Genomic DNA, 20572 nt, shown 5'->3' with positions numbered 1-20572 from the left:
TATATAATGGATATTCATAGTTCTTATGAAACAAAAGGTGACCATGCCTTCCCTGGACATTTACACATAATAGCTTGGGCATGTTTGCGGCTATTTCATGTATGCCATTAAAATGATTTTGATATCCTAGGTAACATTTAAATAGTCTTTTGGAATATTTCCCCACTTTCTCACTCTGGAACATTCATATTATAGGTATCTTTCATATCATAGACAGAATATTAGTCTCAAGATAAATGCTAATATACATTTCTATTTCTGTGTATTACTATTTCTGCTCTAATTTCTCTGATGGTCCTTTTTACGAGCTATTTGACACTACTTCCACATGCACTGAACACTTTTTTCTTGGCTGTCCTCCATTTCATCTGCATCTCTAAGGTTGAGAGCTAATCATATTAATTTTTTCTTTTTTTCTTTCTGAGAAATTGGTCCAACAGGGCTTAAAGAAGTCTCCCATAAAAAGGCAAAGTACCTGTGAAATGAAATATTTGATATGGTGGTGTCAACATCTGCCAATGACAAGCACTTATCCTGGCCAGCTTCTTCTTGCTACTTTTTGCTTGGATCTTCCATACTTTCTGATTAGATGTTGTTCCTAAAATGCCACACATATTCCAAAAGCTGCTACAGTGTTCCGTCAGAAAACCAGCCACCTTTTGCTTTTCCTTAGTAGTCCCTCCCTATCTATTTCTGTCTTACCAGCCCATGTATTTCATCACCACATTCCTATCTCCTTCTTTTTCATGTGCTTAGCCAATGCTGCCTCCCCCCCCCCTCCCCCCCCCGCCCCAAACTTATCCTCCTATTTTCATCAATCCCTTGAGTTTCTTTTAGTCCCAGCAAGCTGGTCCACTTGCTGTCCAACGTGTGTGCAAAACAGCTTTAACACACATGCCTGGGTTCTCTCCGGACTACTGTTGGTTTACATCGCTGCTGTCATTCTTTATTTTCTGGTGCCGATGACAGTACTCTTAGATAAGTAAGTCACCAGAAATATAGATGATCCAATGTGTGTTTTCATTAAATAAAGGTTTGGCACCCTCAGTCATCATCTGAAAGAACTTCAGGGTTTTCCACTGAATCATTGCCTAGGCTATAAAATTTTCTGCCCTTCAATTCCTTTCCTGACAGTAAATGATACTTACGGTCAGATTCAATTTTTTTGAGTTTTTAAATACTGAATACTAATAAATGCAGTTTTGCAATAAGTGATGATAATTTTTATTTACTTTTGTAGTCAACTTAATGAAATTTCAGCTATAATAGCACACATTTCAGGAAAATAAAATCTCTCCTGTCATTCATCCCAAAATATTGTTTTCAAAAAGTGTTCAGGGATCATTTACAGTATCATTTTAAAGGAGGGATATTTTCCAAGTTAGACAAAGAATTAAAAAAAGAGAAAAAATTAAAAGTTAGACAAAAAATTAAAAATCTTTAAAATGTGAAACTCTGCTTTGTTGCACTGGCTCAAGCAAGTCATGCGAGTGCAATTTTATATTTGACTTTTTGGCTACTGACAGGATAATCAAGTAGATGAAGCATACTGGTGAATTATAGCACTGTACTGAGTTTTATTCCAAAAAGTCAGAAAGATCAAATGATGTTTGGAGCCACTGAGATTGAGGGATTCCATTAGATGCTGCCTCTCCCTCCCCTCTTTCTAATAAGATGGAAGCTTTTTAGAAAATATATGACAAATGACTACTCACAGCAGAAATAAATCACACACCACAGAGCACAGCATTATTAATAGTGCAATAATAGTAATAACTTACCATGATAGCAAAGAAGTGCTATTAGGAGGGACACAGTAGCTAATAGCATTTCCTCTAACAGAGGTTAAGGGACAAACCTTCCTTTGGTACCTTATAAATAAGCAGAAGATTAAAGGAGCCTGCAGGACCAGTCAAGCACACCTCAAAAATAGCCTGACTTTTCTAGAGTGCTTCTGAGCAGGCACTGCCTGTAAAGTGCTCTCCATCTCCCCTATATGACAGTATTTTGATAGTTCTTTAGTTAATTTAAATTAGAGTGAGAGGACACTTAGTTGCAGTAAAATATTTGAGGGGGGCATAATGTATGATAATGCTAGGAGGGCTGTGACATGGTTTTCAATTCTTTGTTTTCTCCTTAGCAGAACATGTTGTGAAAACAAAACCTGAAATTCATCACATGGATTTATATTCAATGAGCATATAACAACACCATCTAAAAAATTAAAGTAATTATTCATGAATGGTCAATTTGATAGTTCTTTCAGGTCTTCCTATTTAGTTATATACCTGTTTTGGGAAGAACACATTTTATATTATATGTACCTTTAAACAGTGTGTGTGTGTGTGTGTGTGTGTGTGTGTGTGTGTGTTTATTTGTCTTAGTAGCAAATATTCAGAAAAATTAACTTGGATTTCATTAAGGGTGTAGCTGTTGAGAAGTGGTGAAGAAGTTATATCAGAGTATTTCAGCATGTTTAAAAGGTTTGAACCAAAATATCCTAGGTATTCTCTGGTTTGTATGGACATAAAATTAAAAAAAAAAATCATTCTAACACAAAAAGCAAATGAATGCAAACTCCCTGTTAATTTACTTTCAATATTATTGTCTTGGTTTTGTTTACCTATAGCTTTTTACAGAAGAGCAGAATTTGTTTTTCTAGTTAATGACATAATTCATAAAATTAGTAATTAATTAATTAACTTAATGGATTAAAATATTCATCAACTTCATGATTATTGATTGATATTTGCAAACAAAATTTGTAAAAAGCTACAGCAATATTTTAAAGCAAGATTAAGAAATCAGTAACCTCCACAGCTACTCACATATTCCAACACAGTCCTGGGTACTCTGAGATCACATATATAAGTATGTTTGGAAATGTGTACATATAATATACATATATAAAGCTCTGTTGGTCATGGCATTCAGCTTACTAATGAAAAGCCAGAATACAGCTACTGAAAAAAGGAATCATCATGGAAATTTCCACACTAGAGTTTCTGCTCTCACATTATTACTATATCCAGAATATAGAAGTAGTTCTGGAACTGCTATACATCTTTGACTGACAGTAAAGGCCAAAACCACTCTATTGATCTCTTTTTGAAGCAAAGACGTTAGCAGGTACCCTCATCCTCCAGAAAAGCTACTTGTTGGTAAAGTTAAACAAAAAGATGCCAATAGGTATTTTATAAGTGAGTTTATTATTTGTGAGAACAATGAATTAAGACTATCTTAGAGAACAGGGGGAATTAGGGAGATATTAGGTAAACCTTCTAAGACCAGCCTGCTAAAGCAGCTTTCTCAGCTCACAAGTAGTGACCGGCAGTCATGTTATACTCAACTTGATTCCAGTATAATCAAGTCCCAAGACTGAGAGAAAAATAAAACTTCCATTGCAGTTTTTCACATGTGACATACAAGAGACAACTGTTCAGACACTACAATGATCTTTAGAATATACCTATGTGTCAGCTGAAGCTGAGGAACCACAGTTCCTGACAACAAATGAAGCCCACAAACGTTTTAAACTGTGCCCCTTTATGCTTCTGCAATGCTCTGTGTGTGTATGTGCAAGCTGGATTTGCACAGGTTCCTACATATTCATGAACAAGGCTCTTTTGTTGTGCAAATTCCAGCCTTTGCATTTTGATTTCTTCCTTCTATGTTTGTACAGTACACAGCCACAGCATCGAGGATATTTCAAACCCCTTCCTCAATCGATGATACTACATTCATGAGATTTGGAGAAAAAGAGTATTTATTTGTGCTTAGCATTCTTGCTGGCTAGATGGCTCTTTGTACAAAACATGGCCTTCTGGATTGCCCTTAGTGAAGTGTTTAACACTCTCCTACTGTCTGTATAGATAATTAAGTACCCACTTTCAGCATTTTTCATCAGCTCATGCAAACAGGCTTGGTAGGAGAGAGATGCAACAGTATTTCACTGCTACAATAGACACCCTGGCACTTATTGTAAATGGAATCTATATGAAAAATGAAGAGCATTATGAAGTTTATTATTTTATTTATTTTTTATTTTATTTATTTTATTTTATGATTATTTTGTATATATGAGTTTCTTAGTTTTGCTGTTGATTTTTTTTAAAGGGGGCTGTTAATTTTTATTTTTACTTTTCAAATCTGAGATGTTTCAGTCCTCCTGTATTTTGAGGTAGAAGGTTAAATGTCATTATGACTCTTAGAGAGAAAAGGACTTGCTGCTGGGGCATCTCAAGTTATTCAGAACTGCCATATGAGATTAATTATTGCTATTGCTCACTGTGGAATTCAAAGGTTAAAATGTAAAGTAGTGAGTCCTAATGTGACTGAGAATGTATGAATTATTTTGTCTGCTGCTTCTCCGCTCATACATTACACAGCAATAACCTTGTTAGTCATATTCAGCACCAGGAATATTAATCCAACAATGCATGCTTACAGCAGAGCATATGTGTGAAAAAGGGACAACTAGAATATGGTAAGTAAATAACAAATCTTCTGGGCTCAAGCATGGATGTAAAGCCATCTGAAAGCAAAATGGTTACTGGTCTCAAAATATTTTAAAACAAACCCTATTTTGCTTATGACATACAACCGTGTTACGAAGGGAGAAGGCAAATTGTGCACTTCAACTGAAAGGCGCAGTTCATGTTATCTCGGGATGATCAGAAGTAACAACATGCTGTCTGCTAATACATTAGGCAAACGAATACAATTCTTAGTGATTTCATTAAAAAGTTTTGAAACATATGAATTATACCAATGATACTGGATATCCAGTGATCAGCTGAAAACTCATGCTGTGCCCTCTGGGTCGTAAAATATGCAAATATGAGCCACTTCTATAGATAATACAGAGATTATGACTTTTCTGTTAACTGGACAAACTTTAGGTGACTGTTTTTTTTAACTATATATGTTTCATTCAGTACAAATTCTTAAGGAAATTTACTGGTTAGGCAATGGTGAATTAATGAATTATTGATGTGCTCATTCCTATCAATTTAGTATTTATAATTTTTTTCATTACTATGCTACACAACTTCACCTGTGGAGCTTGCTGCTCTGTCGTAGGAGTCACTGACTTCTCAATCTATTTGAAATAAAATTACAGCTTAATGAAGGTAACTTTATTCTTTCAATATATTGTCCTTTTTGAGATGCCATTGTTTTTCTCATCAAAATTAGAGCTTTCACAGCAAAGTGGAATGGTTCAGGCATTCCTTGCCAGTTGGAGAAAATCTTTTGTAGGTATGTATATCATGGCTGAATTTTCAAAACAGGGATTAAAAAAAAAGCAGAGCACTTTAGACGGTACAATAGAAATTTAGGATAAAGAAGCTTGTATATAATCCCTTCTTGTCTCTGCCATATTCAGCTATACTGTGGAGAATTTCATTATTATGTGAGTTTTGGTGGAACTTGCTCTGACTTACCAAAGCTAGAGTGGTCTGAGAGGAACCTTGGCAGAGAGAAAATGCAATGAATACTTTATAAATCACTTACAATGAGCTATATTAGTTTCTGCTGGTAAAAGAGTTCTTAGATGAGGTACCATGATCAAAACCAGAGTAAGAATCCTGTAGATGAGTTAAACACACAACTCCTTTTTAAGTAGGGTTTAAGTGAATCAGATGACTAACACAGAACTTGTTCCAGGTCAAGAATTTGGCAGAAGGCAAATTGAGAGTTGGAATGAAGTTGGAATGGAAAAAAGTAGGAATGGAACTACAATTACAACATATTACAGTATAACCTTGGCACTGCTAAATACCAGGAAATAATTAAACCTTTTCAGTGGTAAAAATGCCACTTTTCCTAAAATTAGAGCAATGTGATTACTGAAAAAAACAAGGGGAGCGTGCATACAAAAAATTCCTGTTTCTTTTTTAAAGTTATTTTCAGATGTTAACAATACTTACCACTTGGGGAAAGAATATGAGAAAGAAGTGAAGAGGCAGTGAGAAAACAAATAAAACAAGGGCACAGAAAACTCACATCATGGTAATTAGACTTTTTGAAAATATTACAAAGGTGTAAAAGAAGAAGATCCTAACAAATTTAACTATTAAGTGTGGGATACTGAGAGCTCTGAGCTATTGTTTATGTGAAATGATAAATCTATTTATTGCAGCTGCACATGAATGCTCATACTGCTGCTCAACCCAAAGTGACTTACAAATTCTATGAGAGGCTTATGATTTATAATGATTTATAATATATGATTTATAATTTTATGATAAACTTAATCCACAATTTAGATAATCCACCAGCAATCAGGAATTGAAGATTTCTGTTCAGGGAGGTATAGAGTTGAGTTGATATGTACATCAGTGCATGAAGTCCCAGAACAACTGTCTCATGAGGCACATGCATAAGGGGCCTCTCCCCACATAAGGGAAAAAGAGTATTTTTCCTGTAGCTTAACTTTAGGGGTTAATTGACTAATACATTTCACATTAACACCAAAAATCGTCAAAGAGGACTGACAGACAAATGAAAGATTTCAGTCAGATGTAGTGCCTGAAGCAAACACTGAACCTTCTGCTTCAGATAACCCTAGCATCTGTGTATCTACCACTGAGGAAATGAGTATGTCAGTCTTGGGTTGCATAAAGGGAAAAAAAAATCTAAGAAATTCTCCTGTTACCACTCTGCAATGCTTCAGCTTAATATTTTTCTCAACCAAAGAAACAGATTCCAGATCTTAGAAGTGACAGAGAATACCACATTTCATTAGATTTTCTCTGATGAACGAAAAAACAAAATCAAAGGTAAATAAAGAAGGAATAGTTTAGTGTGGTTCAATGGGTCTCTGTGAATGCACAGCATGAATAAACTTGGAAATACTTGAAATTGTTTAAATTTCAATGTCTTGTCTACAAAATAGAAGAAAATATTTCAGGAAAAGGATTGTGTCATGGATTTGTGGTTCTTTCTGTTCTCAAAACTCCAGGAACAAACCTACTGCCTTCATCTCTCCACTCAGCTGGAAACTTACAGTAGTTGACAAAGTTTGGCTGGGACTTCTACAGCCCATCCCCTTATTGTATTTTCTCACTGTGTTTAACTTGACTTCAGCTTGACTCTGCCTATTTTTTTTTTTTGGATACTTCTGCCCAGTACTTAATAGACTTGACTAGACAGCTTCCATACATAGAAAATATTGTTTAATGAAATGGCAGAATTGCAGTAAAGCAAAAGAAAGAACATTTCAAAAGAAATAAAGAGTTGATATGTGTTTATTGTTCTTAGTGCCTCACCCTAAGAGATGAAAAACAATTCTGAATTCTTAGGAGTCTCCTTTTATGCTCCTAAACAGATGCCTCAGCCAGCTTGTTTTGCTAAAAGGAAAGCTGGGACAGCTGCCCTTTGCAGTTTCCAGAGAATGAATTTTAAACATTGCTTATGCCTTTGTTATGGATTGTTTGGTTTACAACATCAGCAAAATGAATCCTGTAACTTTGGCAGGATTCTGAAGACAGTATCTTCACACCTGATCTGGGCTATGAGATATTTTATCCATACCTGTTTTACTACTTTTCCGGCATGCTTCTTGGATTGCATGTAAGTAATGCAATCCAGTGCAAATTTACAGTACCTTCTTCTGGACAGTTAGGAGGGCAGTTCCATGAGGAGCACGCTTCCCATTTCAGGGGCTTAAAATCAGAGACAGTCAGGGACTAATGCTCACGTACGTGGAGCAGCAGTTCCAAAAGTTTGAAAAGAAATAAGTGCACTCATGCAGATCAACTGCATTCTTAGGCACAGTGTCTCCAACACATCCAATACCCAAAATAATGAGAATGAGATGTCTGAACACATTATACATGTCCATAAATTAAGGAAATCCTGTTGACTCACTGATGATTCAACATTAAATCTCCCCAAGCCAATCTGAAGTTGGTCAGGTGGAAAGCCTAGCTCTTGGAAGAGTAAATGCTAGGCTCCTACCTCAGTTGCTTTGAATTATGGTAGGATCCATTCACTGTGTTAGATGCACAGTATTAATCAGTACAAAGCTATTGTAGTGCCTAATAGAGTCGTGAATTACTATCTTCTGATCAATGGATAGATTGCATGAGATTAGCCCTAATCAGGTACTTTAAATAATGAGAATATCTCCAACCAGCATCGAACTAAGCCACACAAAACTTCTTCCCCCAAGTCTCAGCAGAGTTTGGAGAGGGAAGAACACAAATTAAGTAAATCACTGTGCAAGCAATATTTACTTTCACTGGTTCACTAAATAATGAAAAATAAGGATGGGTCTAACTTCACAGGTAGTGCAAAGATACATATTTACAAACTCCAATTCAGTGCAAAGCAAAACAGAAAAATCTGGCAGTTTAAAAGAATCTGTGTTCAGTCCTCCCATATTTTAGACCCTCCAAATTGTATAGTTATTATATTTCATTAGACAAGAGAACAGTTTAGTTTTATACATCCAATTCCATATTCAATTTAAATGCAAAGCAATATATTTCTTAAAAGATAAATTTAATTGTCTGAAAGCTTAATTTTGATCTATTTATTTAGCATAGTATCTCTTTGTGAATATGTCCATTTATTTTAATGGGAGGGATTTATTTTCTCAAACAAAGTGATACCAAAACTGAGGATGGATAATAAACATGTAAAACTGAGCTCTTAATGTTCATGCAAATCATCATATACACGTATACTGCATAGCTGCTAAAACTCAGTAAAAAATAAGAACCTATTTAAAAATATTTCCTTTAAAGCAATTGTCTACATTTAATATTTAAGCCTTAGGGAAAAATTAAAGCAACAACACTTTTGCTGCATAATATACTCATAAAACATGGATGAGCGCTTCACTTCTGGTAAGACAGCATGCATCAGGAATTTACTCTATTAAGGTACTAGCAGATAAAGGGACAAAGAAAATCATGTTCAGAAAGATGAGAAAGATGCTGATTAAAAAAGAAAAATAAAAACCCAAAGAAATCAACAATAGATTTTAAAATGAGCATTAATGTTGCCCTATATAGTATTCAGATGTTATTGACGATACCAGCTTTTCTCTAGTCCTATTTTTTACCTCTACATTTTTCTGTCAGTCTAAATCTAGTCTTTGTGCATTTCCAAATCAGATGGATAAAGCACTCCCAAGAAAGCAAAAGGGAGGAATCAGATCAAAGACAATAAAGCATGACAGATAAAGGCAGAGCTAGCTCATAATAATAAAACACAGGAAAACAATCCACTTTTCATCAGGTTGCATGGTCCATGGATTATAGGGGAAGATGATATTCAGATACTAGTATGGAATTAAAATACTGTAGGAGGCTTGAAAACGCAGAGAGATAAAACTCGCATTTTACTTGAATAGATGCAATCACTATACATCCTTTGTTAGTGCTGATGTGCCATAGGTAAAAATAGAGCAGCACAGAAAGCAACTATCTTGTAAAAAAAAGAATTTCACTATGATATAGAATGACTTTTTTCATAATTAAAACACTGTAAAGAATGACAAACCTACATCTTGAGGCATGTATAAGAAATCAGCTTCAGGTGATTAATCTGAATTAGTCTTAGCAGCTTAATTTTAGTTAACAACTATTCCCATTTCCAAAGATCGTTTCCTTCAGAATCAATTAAAAAAAGTGGATCTACTCGCAGACTGATATACTACTCTGAATAAGCAAATATTAGTCAGTCTTCAATCACTGCCTTTTTATGCAAAGATAACCCCTTCCCCTTTAATAAAATGCATGCTTACAAATACAAATTTAGCCAAAGAGTCAGATGAGTGGGATATTCACAAAGAATGGGATAAAGCTAAATCCTAGGGTTTTTGTTTCTTTGTTTGCTTGTTTGGTTGGTTTTAGGCATTTTTTTTGGTATTTTATTCACTTTCTGGTATTGCGAAGGTGTGTTGCTTGAACTAGTTTCACATGAGGTAGTTTGAGGCCTAGGGGAAGGAATGATTTAGCAAATTATTCTTGCTAAAATTGTATATTTGAATAAGCCCCACAGCTTAATCATTGAAATTAAATTGAAACATGGGTCAGCTGTTGCTAATTTTTAGTGAAACAATGTTAAATAAAAAAAAGTAGTGATGTCTTCATGATTTTTAATGGTGAAGTCACCACAGAAGAACAGCTGAGCACTAAAATGCTCTGGTGACATCAGTCTGGATATACAAACTTACAAGTTAAGTGGTAACTCACATCTATAAGAAACTGCAGAGGAATTTTGGTCATTACTTCCTTAGGCTGTAGGGTCTATTTGATCCATGTTTTTGTTTGTGATCACCAACTGTACTTTTGTGAATACCTGTTAATGATATTGAATAAGTACACATTGAAATGCATATAAAGATTTTTAACAAGGCAGTGTGGCTAACCCAAGAGTGTAGAGACACCTACAATTTCACAGATTGCTTCATAAAACTCAGGCTCCACATAAGGAAGTATGACAGACTTAGAAAAGGCTAGAACCATAAAATACAAGACAAAACATCACCAAAGACAGAGATAAATGCAGAATTATTTCTGTTCAGAAATGCAGAAAAGGCAGTGGACCTAATGGCGAGATATGAAATGCATTAACAAGATATGAAAGAGAGGCAAAACAGAGCTCCATGGGCATTTAAAACTGATCTGAGGATGGAAATGGCAATGAGGATTGAAACTGCAGGCAGAAAAAAGAGTTAGCCTTTTATGGGTTCACAATGTTCTCTGTACCTCTGCTTGCAATTATACTCTAGTGTGGCAATCAGTCATCAGGAACATCCAAAAAGAGTAATATCTACCATAAACGGAAGTTATTCCATTCATACTGTGTGATGAGCCTTTTCCATGATCCAGAATTAATTTCTTCTACTTCAAAAGTACTCAAATTATACCACACTAGTATTTAAGCACAGTGAGACTTAAGAATGACAATTCAACTGCAGTTAAATAAAAGTCAGAGGAAGCTTAAGCTCATTTTAAATATAAGATATATTAACATTTATTTTGAACACTGGGTTGAATACATTGAAAAATAATATTCAACAAACGGAAGTCTGTAGAGAGGCCATGTATTCTGTCTGTCTTTATAATAAGAGGCTAATCTAACTTATCAGACTGCTTCTCAAAAATCACTGCTTATTTCTTCTTCTTGCTGCTTCTCCTTAGCTCTTACCTTCCAGACTCAAATGTGAACCATGTTGAGTCACGTCCGTATCTCCTCAAAGAGCTCAGAGGCCACATGACCAGCTTGACCTTGGCATTGTGGATGTCCCAGAGATAGATGTTTTCATGAGTGATCTGCATTGTACATTCCCCATAGATATCTAAATTTGGTGTAGGCATAAGATATACATTGAATCGTTCTGGAAAAAAAAAAACAAAAACACAGAATAAGGCATCACCAGTTAAAGTAAGATTTTATACTGGGGGGGAAAAAAAAAAGTTTTTAGTTTCTGATGGTTCAGAAATCAAGGCCAAATTTCTAGTCTTGAATGGACATGAGGATCCACTGATGTCAAGGAAGCCTTGCTAGTGTACGTGAGAGGAGTAAGAGGAGAATCTTCTTAATTTCATTTTCATTATAAATAATACAGCAGACTGAAACATCTTGCACAGATGATCTGCATAGTCCTCTTTGACATATGTCCCCAGCACCTTAATTGAAGTCCTTTATCCTTACATTAAGGTCCATGACTCTTTGGAAATCAAAATTCGCAATGGCTTGAACTCTGACAGAGACTTCTCTCTCAAAGAATAGAACTAGAGGTATCTTGGCAAAACACGTATGTATAACAACTGCCCCTTAGAAAAACCATCCTTGAAATTGCAAACCCAGGTTTACTTATTGAAGCTTGTTAATAATTATGTTCTTTCTGTTCAGTTTCTATTTATTTGCCAAACTCATTACTATTTGTCAAATTAATAACATTTTAAATTATCTGTTTCTTTCTTGAAAAATCTGATTCAACACGATATATTATTATGGTCATGACATCAATTGCTATCAGCTGCACTTCCACTGCAGAGTGCACTCATTGCAATAAGAGGTCAAGGGCATTAACAATTTTATGAAGTGCCCGAATTGCATGTGATTTAATAAGCAACACAAAAACTATCCTTCAAAAAAAAAAGGAAAAAAGGAAAAAAACAAGGCGGTGTAAAACACCACTAACTCATATGGAAGGAAGTAAACCACAGTAACAGCAAAAGAATTTTAAATAAAAATGCAATTTTCTTTGAAGAATAACTAATATTTCCATGAGTTGCTTCTACAAAGAATGAAAAACCCAGTTAAATTTCAGGTTGTACAGTTGCAAGTGCTAGCCTGTATTTTAACTCTAAAGGCAGTGAAATCTTAGGGCTTAATAGCATAATGTGCAGCTGATTGACAACTTCCTTTCACAATTTCCTTTCATTTTTGAAATATGATAGAAATGCAAAATGTCAATGCTACTGCACTGAAGGGTGTTGACAAAAAAAGAAAGAACAATTTAAAGTATGAACATGAGCAATGTTCATTCGATAAATAGTGCTGGGAAAATGTACTTTAAAGGGACACTTGATAGGAAAATTTTCTCCAATTGGTTAATAAATGAATGACAGTTTGGTGTGGAACATTTTTAATCCACCATTTGGACTGGATTTTCTCATTATGTCCTCATAAAAATTAGGAAGGAATTGAAAGTAATCAGAAGAGGAATAAAGTGACAGAAATTTATCATAACAGCCAAAATTAGATGCAGCTTCCCATTGTGTTTGACATTCAATATCACAGACATTATGTTTCAATTTTGTAAACTTTATATATATATATATATATATACACTTTTCTGACAAATCAGTGAAAATATTGCAAATAAGTCAGTTAATATATGATATGTTAGAAGCGTGTGTGTGAGTATGTGTATGTGTGTGTGTGAATAAAGTAGCAAAAGTTTGGCTGAGGAATTAATGGAAGTAGGGAACTGCTGGGTGAGCAGTAAGAATTGCTATCCCGCATAGCTATAAGTAAACTTGTCATCCCCAATGTTATTCTGTTTCAGTCAATTTAATTTTGTCCTATTAATGACTCCCCAATTGATTCATTCAGTCTCATAGCCATTCAACCTCTTCTCCCAGGCTCTAGTTCTCATTAATCACACTAATGGGTGTTAGCCCTAAAAGTTTCATTTTATGACTAAGGTCCCAAGTGTGAAATTCCTAATGTTTTGTAAAAGTCTTCTGACACACAGCACAAATAGATTAGCAGGTGCTGCTGAGATCACTGCAAAGAATTTCCCCTGACCCTCAGAGGATTGTGTTGGGCACAGGTCTAACCTAACCCCTACTGAAGTAAATGGAAAGACTTACATGGGAGTATGGGTCAATGACTGTATTGGGAAGGGAATGGTGGAGAACAAGATAATTTATACTTTGCAATGGAATTATATTTATACATACATACATATATATATATATGCCCTTTTTCAGTATCCATGTGTCATCGTGATGTCATACAAAAATGCCTAGGAGCTATGCAGGTGTGTTTTTATATTAGATTAGACTCCAGTTTTGCATTGCCATGCTGTTACTTGCTGTTAATTCCTGTTACTTACTGTTACTTCCTGTTACTCCTCTATTTGAAAGAAAGATACAGATGACTGACATACCAGCTGGTTCTCTCGGCTTCCCCTTTACATTACATGAAATCACACAATGTGTCTACAGGGGAATGGGGCTACTATAGGAGAATGGAAATCTTTCCCTTTCCCTGTCTTCACTGACAGAGCACCTCAGACAGCAGAGAATATGGAAAGGTGCAATTATTTTCTGAAGTAAATATTAAACTCTTGTGTTGAAGGCACAGAATATTTCAATTTGTTTTACTAGGATACTCGTTAAGTTACTAGGATACTCGTGAAATGCTCAACTTCCCTGAAGTGTTTGAGGATATTATTGCATGAAGGGTATTCAGGACATGTGGTATCCTCTGTCAGGAGACATTTGCTGACTTTGCATGGGAGGTCAGTGTCTAAGGTGAGGTGTCATGGATTAAAGAAAGTATGTCTGATTAAACTGAACATCAGCTGCAGGGCAAAACGTAGCACCCTTGGAACTTACTCAAATTGGCAAGAAAAGCAAGTGTACAAACATGTGCTAGAGAAGACTGAGGATGGATATATTTTCTTCTGAAACAAAAACTTACTAATACTTTCAAGCAGTGGGAAATTGAGGACACAGAAAGGTGTGGATACTATTAAATGATTTTAGGAATTAAAACACAGGGTTCAATTTTTCTAGTTCAGAAAATATTTGAACACAGATGTAGGTAATGGCAATACAATCATTCAGTTTTTAGAGGTAAGTTTTGCCCTTAAACTCATCCAGGGAAGAACAAACATTCATAGGCTAGATTTGGAAATCCCAGCTGAATTCTGTCATTCTCAGTTCTGTCATTGAATAGGATATTTAGCTTCTATGTGGGTCAGTCACCATCTGCATATGAGTGGGATGAGATAATAACAGTTCATTGGGTAGTAAGATTAAGTAAATAGAAGTTAATGAGGGACCCAGAAAATAGGGTGATGGAAGAAACCAAACATGTAGCTGCTATCCTCTTGGTCAAGACAAGGCTGAGACCGAGCATGTGCAATTCCTCAGCATTCAGGATCACTATCCTCCTCCCTCCTCTAAAATTGGTGAGAGCAAAGTTCAGGGAGCGGGGGAGCCAGGATGAGAAAAAAATGCTGATATATTGCTACATTTATTATTGCACTCTTTTCAACGTAACTGCTCTTTTCCATGTCCTTGAATAAGCAGAACAATGCTTCATCTTACACTTTGTGCATGTAAAGGTGGTTAGCAATTGGGCTTTGGCAAGAATATATGACCTTTAATAATGTTTTCCAGAGCACAGGAGCAGAAGGGTCTTTGGTAAAATGAGCATATTGACTGAGATGTAGACTTGGCAGCAACTCTGAAATGCTCTCAGCCTTTCAGCTGAAAGTCCAGCTGTACTGGGGAAGCAAAATGGCTGTGAGGCCCGATGATCCTGGTTCTGTCATTTTATCACTGGATTCCTTTGCCTAAATCACCCCAGTTGGAAAACTGACCAGATGACCTTGCAATCTTGCAATCGCGTTGCTTTGTTTCATTTCAGCTTTAACGAGAGGGAGAAACTACTTATGGAAGGAGGGAGTCAGGTTCGTGGGGTCAATAGAAGAAGAGGCTTTAAAATCAAACATTCAGTTTCTGTCTGGAAGAAATACCTTCTCCATCTATGAAACTTTTGCTGCTGACCATCTGTGGCTAATTTTCAGGTGGAAAGAGAGCTTTAAGTCTTGAAGTCATAGCATTTGTGTTCATTCATATGTCAGGTCTATTAGAATGATTCTCTCCTACTTTACACAGTGAGGAACAAAGACTCCAAAATTAATTTTATTCCTTTGCTTATAATGATTCTGTTTACTTCTGTTAAAAATGTATGGAAATTTTTATTAACATCTCAATGAAAATATAAAGGCTACCATAAATAATTTTAAATTCTTTCACTGATAAGTAGTAAGGTAGAGAAGAATCTGAAATCTCACTGGATTACCCAGCCATTAAAACTGTAAACACCTTTATATATAAATAATAAAGCTGGCTATGTTTAAGTATAAAATTTCTAAGTATAAAAATGGATTAAGGATGACAGAAAATGAATAAAAAATATGCAGAATGCTTTTATGTAGTAAATCACAAACAGAGATTCTAGAGGCCCTTGAAAATGCCCTAAACCAAATGTTATGAAAAAGAGGAAAAACTTTACAAAGGAAGTAATTTTTATGAGATATTAATTTAAATATTAGGCAGGAAGTGAAAGTAAAAAATCAATTATCTTTCAAAATTCTCCAGGCTTCTAAAATCAAAATTAGCTTCATAATTAGCTAAAAAAAAGTTAAAGCACCAGTAACATAATAGAAAAGCATCATATTGACATCACAGGCATGACACCTAACAATAGATACGCTACAGCAGCAAAAGATGGATCAGACCTTTTCTTCAGTTTAAAAATTTGCATTTTTATATTTGCCTATTTTCTTCACTGTTTACATCAGCTTTACAAGTAAAGTTTAATAGAATATGATTTAGGACAAGTATTCAGCTATTTTAGTGTTATTATTTAGTATTCAAAATAGATAGGAATAGAGCCTTCACCAAAGGGAAGCACCTGCTCTTAAAGAGTGACTTTAGTGGCACTGTCTACACATAATGCTATTTTAACCATTACTGTCTTGAATATTCTGGTTTCTTTTTAACAGTAAATATAGCCTGTCATTGTATACTGTCCATTTGGATGACATCTTTCTAATTAATTCCTTTTATAAAGAATGAAAATACAGTGACACATTGGAAAAAGTGATATTTTGAAAAAAAATCATGAGCATAGACAGATTCTAGATATGACAACAGCCAGGCAGGTAAAAATATTTCAAAAAATAGATTTGTTTTTGTTGTCATGTTTTGGGGTGTATTACAAATGCTTCCGAATGCATGCTGGAAAGGAAGTTTCCAATTCTTCCAAATGAAGACGGCACTCTACATTCACAATTTTCCCTAGAAGCAGCTTGAGAAACCTAAAAATATGAAATGTGTATGTAAGTATCACAGGATATTGCTTAGAAGACTACTTGTCAACAGTGTTATTAGATCCAGCTGAGTCCAGATTTTCTTTCCTGGAGTTATAATTGTGTATTATTATTTGTCTTATCATTGTATAGACAGTTCCACTGCCATTATACTAAATTCATTATCTGAATAGGATCATGTAGCCTTTACTGCTTTTGATTTAATACTATATTTTCATTCTTTATCAAATAATCTAAATGGACATTCATAAACAGTAAGAGACTGTTTGGTGTGAAAAGAGATTTAAACAGAAACAGGGTTGCTGTTAGGGCTGAGGAACACAAAAAAATCACTTAGATTAGATTTGCAGGAGAGAGAAGGTAAAATCGTTGGAGAGTAACAGAAGCTTCATTTCAAATTTCACTTTTATTGGAATTTGTGTATCATCGCAAACTAAGCAGCCATTAGTTGTGAGACTTAAATGTAAAAAGAAAACCACCTAAGGGTCATTTTCCGCAGTGTAGTTTATACAGTAAGACTTGCGGTAATACTTCTGGGAAGTAATAACAGAGATGAAATCCAGTGAGAAGCTTTCTGTTACTGATGTGTTTTGCACAAGAATTGCTTAGATGTCTTCTCTGTTCTTTGTACAAGACACAAAAGCTAGACGTCTCTGCTATAAGCAGTGCAGATCTATAGTTTGGCTCTTTTAGCTATCGCCACTGCAGAATTGCTTGGTGCTGGAGGGTCAAGCAACAGTGCAACTACAATAAAATAGATCTCACTATCACTTACTGAACAACTCAGAACTATAAAAGAACATCTCTTTCAGATTGCTGCACTACAGTAAACTTTTATCCTCATATGACAGAAATGCCTTATGAATATATGGCCTTTTAGCCATGACATTTGCACACCAAACAACAATTTTGCCAGCCTTTGGAACAGACTGTTTTGCAAACCATAATGTTGCATTCGTGCCACAGAGAATAAGGTGTCTTCCCTTCTGAAATCAAAAGCTCATCGCAGGAGAACCACAAGAGTGAGAGTGAGAGGATAAACAGGCTCAGATGTAAGAAAAAGAGATATTAGACATATCATAGAAAACACACATATTTTCCTTGCCAAGTATTTTCTGAAATGTGAGTCCTTGGTTATAAAAAATATAAGTAGCACGTAGCAATTTTTATGGTCCCAGGGCATATACAATAACAAGAAAATTATTAGAAATATTGCAAACTGAAGGTACTGGCTACTGTGCTCACATATAGGGACCAAAACACAAACCTACACAACAGAAAACGTACTGTTTTTTCAAGAGATATAGCCAATTTACCTGATCCCTTCAGTGAATACCCTTACAAGTACATGACATACATCATGCAAATATCCTTTAAGGACAGGAATAGGCAAGTAGTTGGACAGATGAAGAACATAGTGTATTAAAAATATTATTGCTACAAAAATGTAAAGCAGCTAATGAAAAAAAAACCTTATTAGGCTAGTTATCTTATGAGCAAGGAAGTATCTTTATCAAATTTTAAACATTTCAGAAAATCTTTAGGGCAAAGTAACCATTTGAAAAAAGACAATGGAATGAGATGGGATTAATGGTTAATACACATGTTCTTTTGGGATTAATGGTATTAACACTCTGTCATATCATGGAGATATCAAGAGTATAACACCATTATTCAATTGTTTTTAGCCCTTAAAATGTAAAAACAATTATATTTCTAAAACTGAAAAAACATTGGCACTATAGTCTTTATGACAATGCAGTCTGTGGTCTTGCTCAGATACTAAGAGACACCTTTTGTTTAGTGACCTGAAGGAAAGCCCTTGTACGGTTCAGGCAACAGAACCTGCATGAAACTAGATGCTCAGGCTTTATGATTCTATTACAGGTTTTACAAACTGTATTTCACATCTTTGTTTCAAGTAAATATTAATACATTTACTAACTCAAGAGGAATTCTATGAAGTTGACATACTTGCAATATGTTTTGAAATAATGACATTCAAAGGTACTATACCAGTGTACAGTTTTTATTTAACACAACAGAAATAAAATGACCCTGAGAGTGACACAGCTGCCATTTTCACAATGAGCAAGATTTTAGACATTTCATACATATAGTCACTTTTCATGAATTTCAAATTGGAAAATTAACTTTGACCTTTCAGTTTCAGGTCAACAAAAGCTCAGTAGACTTTTGAAAGGTTTTTAGGTATCTTTTGAACTACAGTTTTTGATAGTATGCCTTTAAAACTACAATATGTGGAAAATGTGCAAGAAAATAAATTTTAAATTTGAATTTTTTATCAGAGCTCACCAAATGATTCCACCCTCAAATTAGTCACCTTTTCCATGACACTGTCATGTGGGGAATGACACTGTGAAGTTTGCAGAATAAGATGACTAGTATAAACTGAAGTCACGGTTCCACTCAACTGATTTTATTGAAGGAATCTGCTAAAGAAATTTGAGTGCAACTCCAGGTTCTTACAGCACAGCTAAATGAATAAAATGCTAGATTTGATACCAACAGAAAGAATCTCTGTACTCTTCCCTTCTTCCAAGTTGACTAAAAGACCCCCAAAAGAGAATTTGCTTTGCTTCTGAACAAGATAACTTTGAATTTCAAACATGCTTATTAAAATGCAGAGTTGTGCATCAAAGGGATGAGGGAAGGAAGTGGATAGGTATCAGAATTGCTTGTCTGAGATACTGTAACTAATTATTTAGCAGACCGTGCTCATCAAATATTGGATTATATGTATTCAGCCACTTGGTTTAAAAGAATATGGCTAATGATACCCTCCATGCATTCTTATTCATGTGATTTGTACAACAAATACGTGCTTTGCCACTTTGTTTCCTTTCATTTGTTTACTTAGAACAATAAAGATGCTAATTATGTTCATATATGCTGGTTGGTAGCACTGCAATTAATTTCTAGACTAAGGCAATTGAATCAAGACTAGTTCACACAACAGAACTAATCTATGTCTTCTGGAGGTCATGTGTGTGTAACTGGATCTCTTTCAAGAACAAAATGAAATGTATTATTTGCCATCGAGGTATGAAAACTGCTGGACAGTACATGAATTCACTGCAGAAAGGGCTTGAGGAATTTCACTACAACAATTTTCCTAGAACATTAGTAGTTCTCCCTTTGTTAAATAGACTATAAATTAAATGCTGTGTCTCATAGCAGGCAAACAACTTCACAAACATTTGAACTTCTTTTAAATTGCACTTGAACATGTCTGATTTTTGAACAAAATTTCTTGAAGATTTCTGTATATTTTATGTTATTAGATTCAGAGATGTCTAGACTCTTCTACAAAATTAATACAATATAATCAGTATAGTGCTATTCATTCTATAATTGAATTATGTAATTTTGTTTATAATGATAGTTAGCTTGATATTTATGACCATTGAGGCAGTTTATTTTATTACTTTCTTAAAAGCTATTGGATCTTATAAAAGCATCAAGACAGTAATAATCATTGAGAGATGTAATTTAGGGATGAATAAATGAGCACATTTTGTGTTGCCCTCATGTTCATTAATAGGAATTAAATGACAGGATAATCACATATTTTCTTTTGTTGTTGCATATTCCATCCACTAGCACCCTTCCTGTGCATGTGTCTAATCTAAAGTCCTGTTCCAAATAGCCTTTAGATGAGGACTTACAAGCTCAGGCTTAGTGCTGACTAGCATCTGTCATTGCCCTTTTCACCTGTATTTGACAACATTTAGATGACCTTGACTTCGTTATTCAAGACAGGTATGAATTTAAAGCAAATATGTGTTTTGCAGTCAAAAGTGGTGTTGATATGTTCATCACTGTCTTTTAAAGGCTGTGGAACAACAGCTGCTGTTTTATTCCTCTGCTCAGAGGCCATTGTTTCCAGAACCAGAAAGGTCATAGTCATCATGACAGGAAAATGTGAATGCAATGAAGACATGAAGT

The 20572-nt window shown here is 35.0% G+C and overlaps 1 protein-coding gene across 1 annotated transcript in view; it reads right to left on the bottom strand.

Moving 5' to 3' along the window:
- DOK6 (docking protein 6) overlaps positions 1 to 20572 on the bottom strand; it is a gene marked incomplete at both ends in the record, with an annotated part of 260265 nt that overhangs the window by 81348 nt on the left and 158345 nt on the right. The window contains one exon of the mRNA XM_082304009.1: positions 11167 to 11356. Coding sequence (XP_082160135.1) covers positions 11167 to 11356 — 190 coding nt within the window. The remainder of the gene's footprint in view (positions 1 to 11166; positions 11357 to 20572) is intronic.

Source organism: Platalea leucorodia (genome assembly GCF_965183815.1).
Source record: "Platalea leucorodia genome assembly, chromosome: 1".
NCBI classification, from domain to species: Eukaryota; Metazoa; Chordata; class Aves; order Pelecaniformes; family Threskiornithidae; genus Platalea; species Platalea leucorodia.
Note: the sequence above shows the minus strand (reverse complement) of the source record. Positions and strands in the feature narration are given on the sequence as shown.